Source organism: Sphaerodactylus townsendi, linkage group LG08 (assembly GCF_021028975.2).
Source record: "Sphaerodactylus townsendi isolate TG3544 linkage group LG08, MPM_Stown_v2.3, whole genome shotgun sequence".
In the NCBI taxonomy this organism is placed as follows: domain Eukaryota; kingdom Metazoa; phylum Chordata; class Lepidosauria; order Squamata; family Sphaerodactylidae; genus Sphaerodactylus; species Sphaerodactylus townsendi.
The window spans coordinates 72,557,486-72,566,398 of record NC_059432.1 but is presented as its reverse complement, the minus strand read 5'-3'; the positions used below and the strand labels follow the sequence as shown (position 1 = coordinate 72,566,398).

The window sequence follows — 8,913 nt, the reverse complement described above, 5'->3', positions numbered from 1 at the left end:
GGGCTTCAGCTGTGATGTGCTGGTGATTTTGGGGTGACCAAGTGCAAAAATCAGGAGGATCCATAAGGATCTGTGTGTTTTAACCATGGTGGTTTCATTTCATTCCAATGCAAAAATCATATGACTTTGTGAAAATTTGTTGAAAATCACCTGTATCTCGCTTTTACCCAGATTTGTGAGTTGGGGCATATTCTATAATTTGATGGTGACTTTGTTTGGTAATGGTGGGAGAGGGCATCTGCCTGTACGGAAGGCAGAAAACTCAGGTTTCCCCCGGGCTCCATTTTCCCTAGCTACGCCTCTGAGAACAAGAGCGAAAAGAGGATTATGTTGCAATTAGGATAGAAGCTCACAAAATCATAGGAAATCAGCATTTGGGAAAAATGAGGTAAGAATGGGAGAAACAGGAATGATGATGAATGGGTTTGGGATTAATATTGTTTGGACTCTCAGGAATAAATGAGTGACTGAATGGCATAAATCCCAGAAAAAACAGGTAGTGTGGAAGCATGTGGCTTCTGGAAGTCTTAGAACACATCATTTTTAGAACAATATCATTTTAGAACAATATCATTCACTGAATTTCCTTTTTTAAGAAAAATAAATAACTTTATTTGATATTTTGGCACATGAAAGTTCAACAGTTTAAATTCATCCTCTTTGCTTTCACAGTGGACTTCAACAACCATACCATCCTCAACTACACAAACAATGATTTGAGGGAGTGACCGTTTTCTGTCATGCCTTGGAATATCATATAGGAAGAAGCATAGCACATGCTTATCACAATTACAGTGTATTGGAAAGCATGTGCGCTTAAATCTACTGCTGAAAAAATGAAGTGCAACGACTTGCCCTTCAACTTCAGCAAATGTGAAGAAAATATTGTAATTGGTGGAAAGTAGTGGTCATCAGTATTAATGTTTTGAGGTAGGAGCAAAGCTTAATTAGGGTATTTACAAGTACATTTTCTTGGTTGCTGCCTAGGAACCATCAGCATGTGTACAGGTGATATAAAGACAGGAGTGAACATATCTGCCTTGAGTGGCATGCCTTTGCACTAATGCAGTTAGGTTACAATCCATCATTTTGTGAATAAATAACTAAATATTCAAGAGATATTCTGCTTGGCTCTTTCAGTAGAGGAGAAGATCATGCTGGTCCCATATCCTGTTTCATCCATATTTTTATTTTTCCTGCCATATCAGCCTGTCTTTGACAATAGAAAACCATTAAGGAAGACAATTCCCTTTTCCGGAGTCTATCAGGATAACTCAAGCATCTCACATGTGAATGAAAGAGGTGTTGCCCCTCATCAGGCTTGATTTTTTGCTGGGAAAGTTCTGTGTGTTTCTAGCTTCCCTGGCTCTGAAGAATGCAACTTGGGTCCTCCCTCAAACTAATGTACTGAAGCTGCATGGGATCTTCTTTCCACTTGCAAAACCACAGCATGGGCTTGTCCATAAGCAGCATGAACTCACCAGAGTTGACCTTCTAACTGTAGGGGGCTACGTGAAGGGTAGGATGCCCCATTAGAGAGCCTGATACAGCCTGGACGTCATGCCAAATCCTCCTGTCAGTGTCTCCTGTATCAGAGATACTTTGTACCTTGATGTCATCTAGCAGGAGTTTTGGGGATTAGAAAAGAAATAACAGTTGCCATTTTAGTACAAGAATCAAGGGTGTGTAGAGGAATTTCAGTGTGTTTAAATAAATAAATACATATCAGAATACTTAATTTTAAAAACATTGAATTGCATCCTATTACTCTGGAAAGGATTGTTATACCACAAGAATATTCTGAGTAGCTGATCAGAATGGTAGGGTTCAACTCATCATGACTTAAGAATCCCATCTCCTGCCTACAGCTCAATGCCACAGTGACATCTATCTTGGTGGCAGCGGTTAGCTGTCAGTGGCTGACTTATAGGTTCCTGTGGAAGATAATGTTATATGTTCCATTGAAGGATGAGTGATAGCTGATTACATCCTGGGAAGCACCATTTTATTCTTCACAGTCAACACAAGAACCAGATATGGAACAACCTGCAACAACAAAAGCCACTGATTACAAACATAGATCATTCTTTATAGGTTCATATAGAGAGAGATGTATAAAACAGTGGTTGCCATGTTCATCCAAAAGAACAGGAAATATAAAAATAGGTAAAATCATATTTTTTATATTGCACCAACTGAGCAGGTAAGCTTTTGAGTTTCATAGTACTTCTCATCAGCCTTTTTCACAGTTCTAAACACAACAGCAGGAGTTTGTTTAAATTATGACATTTTCTATTTGATTTTTTGTTGCTTTCTCCATGGAAGTGGAGTACAAAACCTTTAGTTAGTACAAAACCTTTCCAGGTCATCTCAGCAGCAATGGACCTTCAATGATTCATATTCTTTCCCATCTTGGACCTCTCCCACTAATTTATCAAGACAAAGTCTGTTTTGGTCATTCTGTTTTGGTTATTCTTCCTTAATATGACTACAAAAGAAGAAGGAATTTTAGCAACCAAGCTATAATTAGAACTACCATTTACTTCAGTATACTCTTGATGGATCATGGATGGAGAAAATGGACCATGCATCTAGCAAAGGATCAGCAAGAGAAAGGTAGACAACAAGAAACGCTTCTGAATCATATTACCTATTTTTTGTCACAAAAGCCACAGATACATCCAAAAAACCCATTGATGATCTGAAGAGCAGCCAGGACCATCTCAACCATGCTGATGATTAGAAGGGTGAAGAAGAAATAAACATTCCAGGCTACCACATTGTGGGGCTCGATGCAAACTGAGTTCCAAAGGGTAGGATCGTACAAGTAATTCTGAGCCCTTAAAGAAACAGATTTTGAATGAACAATGCTATAAAGGAAAAAGATCAACAGGGAGATGTTCCTTGTGCATGCATTTAAAACAAAAGGTAGTTGAATTTCCTGGGGAGATGGACATAAAGTGCTATCTACTGCTTTACTGGTTTTACTATCAGATATGGCCTTCCCATACTAATGACAGATTATTGGAACTTTAGTACCTCTGAAATTCACTTCCTGGGATGCAACAACAGGGGAATGCTTTGGCCTCTGTCTCTGTTTATAGGCCTTCTGTGACATTTTGGCCTATACATTGGTCACTGTAGGAAAAGGGGATTATAGACTAGATCTAGCTAGGGCAGACTGAACTGAACAGTCCTTCAGGGCCTGCTAGGTTCAGACCTGGTCCCTAGTGATAATAGTTTACCCATCATATCCTCCTCCTGCTTGCATTTGAACCAGGTGGTCCTGAGGATGGGATGACACACCATTATGGCAGTTTATGACAGAGTTTGAACAGTGGGTAAGGAGGCCACCTGGGCAGCAACTTGTCAGGACTCTTCCCAGTATGATGAAGGGGCAAACTTCCCCTGACTGTAGCAGTGCTCCTGTATCTTATTGATCCATCTGAACACTTAAACAGTGGGGATTCAAAGCAGTTTAACAATAACTTAAAATGAAAACAAAAACCATTGTGAACAGGAGGCTCATGCCACAGGTTCGTTCTTCTGGGCCAGCTCAGGCTTAAAAAGATTGCCAGTTTGGTGGTCTAATTTTTCCCTCTTCCTTATATGGATATCCTTGCTTCTTGGTTTACATGAAGACACCATTCACAGATCCTTTTTACTGCTATGGAAGATTATTCCAGTGTTTCATAACTGACGAAAAAGTGATCACTCTTTGAATTTCCATTTGGGCTCTGATATAAGCTGGGCGCTGGCCCAAGAATTCTGAGTCTCCTTACCTGCTACTCAGGTCTGCAGTGTCCATAATGCGGAATGGATAATCCCACTGCTGAATCTTCCTTTGATTGTAGGTGGAATTATAGAGACAGAGCGGTCCTTCTGTTACACCTACACCGCTCAAAACAAAGCAAGCAGCTGATCCCAGCAAAGCCAGTGCTGACAATACAATGGAGAGAAACATCTGTGGGCAAAAGAGACACAGAAATGAATCTCGATCATGTGAGACCTCTTCAGTTGTACCATTTAACCTCATTTCTCTAGCAATGTATCACAGACTGGCAAATACAGTAATTATGACTCAACAACTGGTCAGGGGAACCATTTGGAAGAAAAGTAAGAACACTGTCCTCATACAAAGTCCGCCCTGCCCTTCTTTCAAGTCTCATCTGGGGAAAGGTTTCCATAATTTTTTCAATGTAGCTTCAACTGATTTTGATCAAAATATGATAAACTTACAATCCAAAGGAAACCATAACTGGAATCTTGTGCCTCAAATTCTTCAATTGAGAGGCAATACTCTTTTATCAAAAATATTTGTTTCCACTTTTAAGGGTTTTTTGGCTATTTTTACAGCTACGATTTTTACCAAACTGAATTTGTATTCCTCTTCCCCCTCCAACCCAACAACCACAACAAAACTCCTTTGGATCATGTTTCATGATTTGTCTATGACTGAGAAAGCTGTACTTTGTCCTGTTCTGACTTTTATGGGAACAATAAAAATCCTTTGTCCTCAGATCTTTCAGTCATTACTTAGCAGACTCAGGTTTGGTTCTTGCCTAGTCTGAAGAAATGGTTTAATACACCTCATATCATTGGTACAAGGGCTGACATTTCCATTGGCCATATTGGAGGCATTGTAATAGTTCAGCATTATTTGTTGTCTTTCATTCCAGACCAGGGAATGAAAAAAGCTATGCTTATCAATACATCCTTGTTCTTAGAAAGCTTCTTTGCTTTGAAGTTCAAGAAAAATATATGTACAGCTTTTTCCCTGCCAATTGCCAGACACTTTTCGCTTGCTTTTAAAATGATGAATTCTTCAGTGTCTTTTTACTGTCACTTTTGCTGTAACATGAAAACCGGCAAAGTTCTGAATGGCACAGAGTTCAAAGGTCACACAAATCAGACAGTTAAACCCTGCTATTAAACCTTTCATCAGTGGGATGAGCCACAATCTTACACTTTGACAAGTTCCAGAGTTGCGGACACTGTTCCATCTCCACCCAACAGCTGTGATGTGAATGGCGCCAGGGAGGACCTGTAAAAGAGAAGAGATTCAAAATTAGTGGCCATCTTCTCCAGGAATCATGGTTAGAGCTCCTGAAGGGTCCCTCTTACTTTTTAAAATCAAAAAGTGGAGTTCTCTTTCCTCATCATTTATTTATAATTCTATTTATAGGCTGCCATTCCCTCAGACAGGCTCAGGGGTGGCTTACAACAATAGATTTATAATTAAAACAACCCAGTTCCAATCAGTACTGTGGCACCAGAATGACCAATAATTAACTAATGGAAATGAATTAAAGGGGAAAGGGAAGGAGAAGGAGTGGAAAAGAAGGGAAAAGGAAGCCAGCCATGTTGGACATGGTTGCTGCCCTCAACCATAGACCTGATCGAACAGTTCTGTCTTGCAGGCTCTGTGGAACTGTAATAGATCCTGCAGGGTTTGAGTCTAATTTGACAGAGCATTCCACCAAGTTGGGGTCAGATCTGAAAAGGCTCTAGCCCTGGACAAGGACAGCCAGCTATTTTTTGGGCCAGGGACCACTTCATGGAGCAAAGTGCTCTCTGGAGAGTGTATTTGGAAAGGCAGTCCTGCAGATACGAAGGCTCCAGACTGCTTATGACTTTAAGGGTTAATACCAAAAACCTCTACCAGAAGCCAGTGCAGTTGATGGACACTAGATGGATATATGCTTGTCACACATAAGGACCCATGTAGCTGCATTTTGGTCTAGTTGGAGTTTCCAAATCAATCTCAAGGGCAGCCTTGCACAGGGCAAGTTATAGTAATCCAATATGGAGGTGATAGTAGTCCAAGCTGGAGATGGGCATTAAATGCATATATGTTTACTATTTGTAAAGCCCAGTTTCAAAATACTCTTTTATGACATTGATACAGTTGGGGGTGTGGATATTGCAGTTCTGAAATCAGCATAAATACTAAATTTCATTACCTCAAGCAGGGAACCCACAAGGAACTCACTGGAGAGGAGAAATCTCAGGGAAAGAGGCTTTCCTCTTTTTTACTGCAAACCTGGGTGGGGTAAGACTGTAGAAAAGTCTGTTTTCTCTGTACAGGCCCCAGTCTCCAGATATAAGGATCCACATCTCATTTTCCCCTGTATCTCCCTTCCTATCCCATTTCTTCTTTCCTTTCTCTTGGCACCTCCTTTATCATTGCTTTCACTATTTCCTTCTCTCCTTCCAGTACATTAAATCCTCCATACCACCCTAGTCTTCAGCTTTATCTATTATTTATTGAATTCATTTATACTCTGCCTTTCTCCCCAGTGAGGACCCAGACCAGTTCATATCATTTTCCTCTACTCCATTTCCTTCTCACTACAGTCTTATGAGGTTATGCAGAGCTTAAGTGAGACTGGCTCAAAATCACCCATTCCTAGCAGAACAGGAATTCAGATCTGGGTTTGTCAGATCTTAGTCTGATACTCTTACTCCACCACACTGGCTTGCATGTGGAGGCTGCTGTTGAATAGTAGTGGGTTGCCAAGTGAATATGGCTGAGCCTGGATGAATGCAATGTGTCACCTGGTGGTTGCTGCCAAGTATGACCTTAAAGAGATCTCCCTTCAGGGCAGGAGAGAAGGGAGCAGACATAGACTGGAAGGCCAAAACAATAACGGAAAAGGCCCTTTCCACAACCAAGACTTGAAGGCTGGTAATATTTATATGTTTTTCCAGCAACCCCTACATTAGATACTGAGATCTCAGAGGGCACCCATATCTCAAAGCTACATGCTCTGCTTTTGTCATTTGGAAAGGGGGCTTATCCCCAACATACTATTTTTCCCCAAATTTTTCTGGAGTTCTCAGGTTTATTGAAAGACCTGGCTTGTCTATACATAGTACTAGTCTCTAAATTTAAGTATCCACAGATGGGGACATATTCAGAATTAGCTTTATTAACAATATGTAACTGTATTTTGTAATCATATTTTCAATTTTATTGGTTTTATGTTCATTAATTATTGTTAATATTTTGTTCTTATTTGTCTTTTGTCTGAAAGGTGGCTTATGAAAGCAAAAAACCACCACCATAAAAAATAACTGTAAATTTGTGATGCTTTCTTCAGATCCTTCATTGTAACTGCACTGCGAAATAACATTCTACCCCTTGATGAATACAGTTGGCAAAATAATGACTGATGAGCAATAAAGTTAATTTCTCTGCCCCCAATCCAATCACATGCTGTTTTATAACACTCTATAACTTATAACACTCTTTTAAAAGAGTGTTTTATAACACTCTCAACTTATATTACACGTACACCCAGTCAGGTGATTTAGAGAGTGGCAGAGAGATTCCCCCTCCCCCAGATTATTTTCCACCCTGAGTGTCAAAAACAGTAAGAGTGGATTTTTTTTTTTTTTTGGAATTGGAATACCACTTGCACAATAGCTAAAGTGAAGTTGGAGTACACTTTGCATAATAGTGTGGGAAGAGTTTAAGAGGTTAATTATGCAATGTTTATCTACATTGAACAATTATGTTAGCTTTCTACCAATGTAAACTTCAAGTACGTGCTGTTAGAAAACCCAAGCTCCCTTCACAAAACTACTGTTCCAAGGGTTCCCTGAGAAGAAATATCTGCTAAGCAGCCTCTTTTAAGCATGAAGTTGATAATATTGTGTAGTAATAGACTGGAGTATCAAACTAGTCTTAGGGCCACTGAAGTTTAAATCCCCTCTCAACGGTGAAGCTCATCAGATGACCCTGAGCCAAGAGTAGTTGAGAAAATTAAAAAGCGACAGAGAATTATGTATGCCATCCTGAGTTCCCTATTAGGAATGCAAGATTAAAAAATGGGTGGATACCAATCAATCAGCAAGCCTTTATTGGCATGGACAACAGTACAACAATAGTAAAAAACTGATTAAAAAACATATACAGTACAGGAAATAAATGTTAAGTGGAAGGAAATCTACTGGCATTTAGTAATTTCCAGAAGAAAGTCTGCCACTATCATACAGAGAAGGATCAGGATTGTCCAGCAAGTAGTGTAATCTAAATAAATCGGGAAAATGGGTGGATAAATACTTGACATGTCCACTTACCAGTAGTCCACTTCCCCACACTCCTGGTATTATAATAGCATTTTTAGTGATGCGTCCCATTGTAAGATATTGCCATTCCCAGCTGGGGAAGAGTAGGAAAATGTTAGCAACGATGGAAAGCATACTCAAGGTAAAGAGACATGGGCCTAAAATTCGACTGCACGTCCCCACACACATCACCAGCAGACAGCCCTGCAAAATTGAGTGAAGAAAGGAAGAAGTGTTATTGTGTTCTTCATGTGGTTTCAATCCAGTCTGACTTGAGTTAATCTCACATGAGAAACAATAGCTTGGATCTTCTTCTGCAGAGTTCAGCTTTCTTACCTCCCCACATACTCTGCAGCCAGCCACTAATAACTCCTCCAAAATTCTATATTTTAAGGGGGCATTTCAGGCTGCAGTAGGAGGGGGAAAGGGAGAACATTATGTCCTACAGGTGGAAATCTGCAAAAACACTCCGATAGATCCAAACCATTGATTTGTCCTATGTGGGCTGTGTACCCCTTCAGCCTCAAAAGGGCTAGGAATGCATAACCACTTCCTATTCAAATACTTCTAACTAGACTTTTACTAAAACCTCATAGAAGAGGCTTTCTATTTTTTGCTATTTTTCCTCCTGCCAGAAGAAAGACTCTGATAATGCATAATGCTTAGTCATCCATTTCTTACAAAGTCCCATAGCACCACTGATTTTTTAAAACAAGAGCTCCAAAATCTGTGATGTTTAGTCCAATGCGATCCAGTATGACTTATTTTCCCCTATGCTTGTATAATTTACTTAACTATTTGCAACTTCTCATCTGCTACTGACTGGCACAGTAATTGTAG

The 8,913-nt window shown here is 39.8% G+C and overlaps 1 protein-coding gene across 1 annotated transcript; it reads right to left on the bottom strand.

Moving 5' to 3' along the window:
* Positions 1–616: 616 nt before the first annotated feature.
* Positions 617–8,693, bottom strand: TM4SF19 (transmembrane 4 L six family member 19). The gene is made up of 5 exons (XM_048506200.1): positions 8,086–8,693; positions 4,967–5,044; positions 3,783–3,964; positions 2,651–2,840; positions 617–2,046 (listed from the first exon to the last, which is right to left on the bottom strand). Exons 1-4 carry the CDS (start codon positions 8,260–8,262, stop codon positions 2,651–2,653), a joined length of 627 nt encoding a protein of 208 aa, XP_048362157.1. The 5' UTR covers positions 8,263–8,693; the 3' UTR covers positions 617–2,046.
* Positions 8,694–8,913: the final 220 nt, after the last annotated feature.

Excerpts from the sequence above, each read along its gene's own strand:
- TM4SF19 (XM_048506200.1), bottom strand. The coding sequence starts at position 8,262 with ATGTGTGTGGGGACGTGCAGTCGAATTTTAGGCCCATGTCTCTTTACC. Across the intron at positions 3,965-4,966 it reads ACTCTGGAACTTGTCAAAGT|ATGTTTCTCTCCATTGTATT; the intron begins GTAAGATTGTGG and ends TTTTGCCCACAG. Across the intron at positions 2,841-3,782 it reads ACTGCAGACCTGAGTAGCAG|GGCTCAGAATTACTTGTACG; the intron begins GTAAGGAGACTC and ends TGTTTCTTTAAG.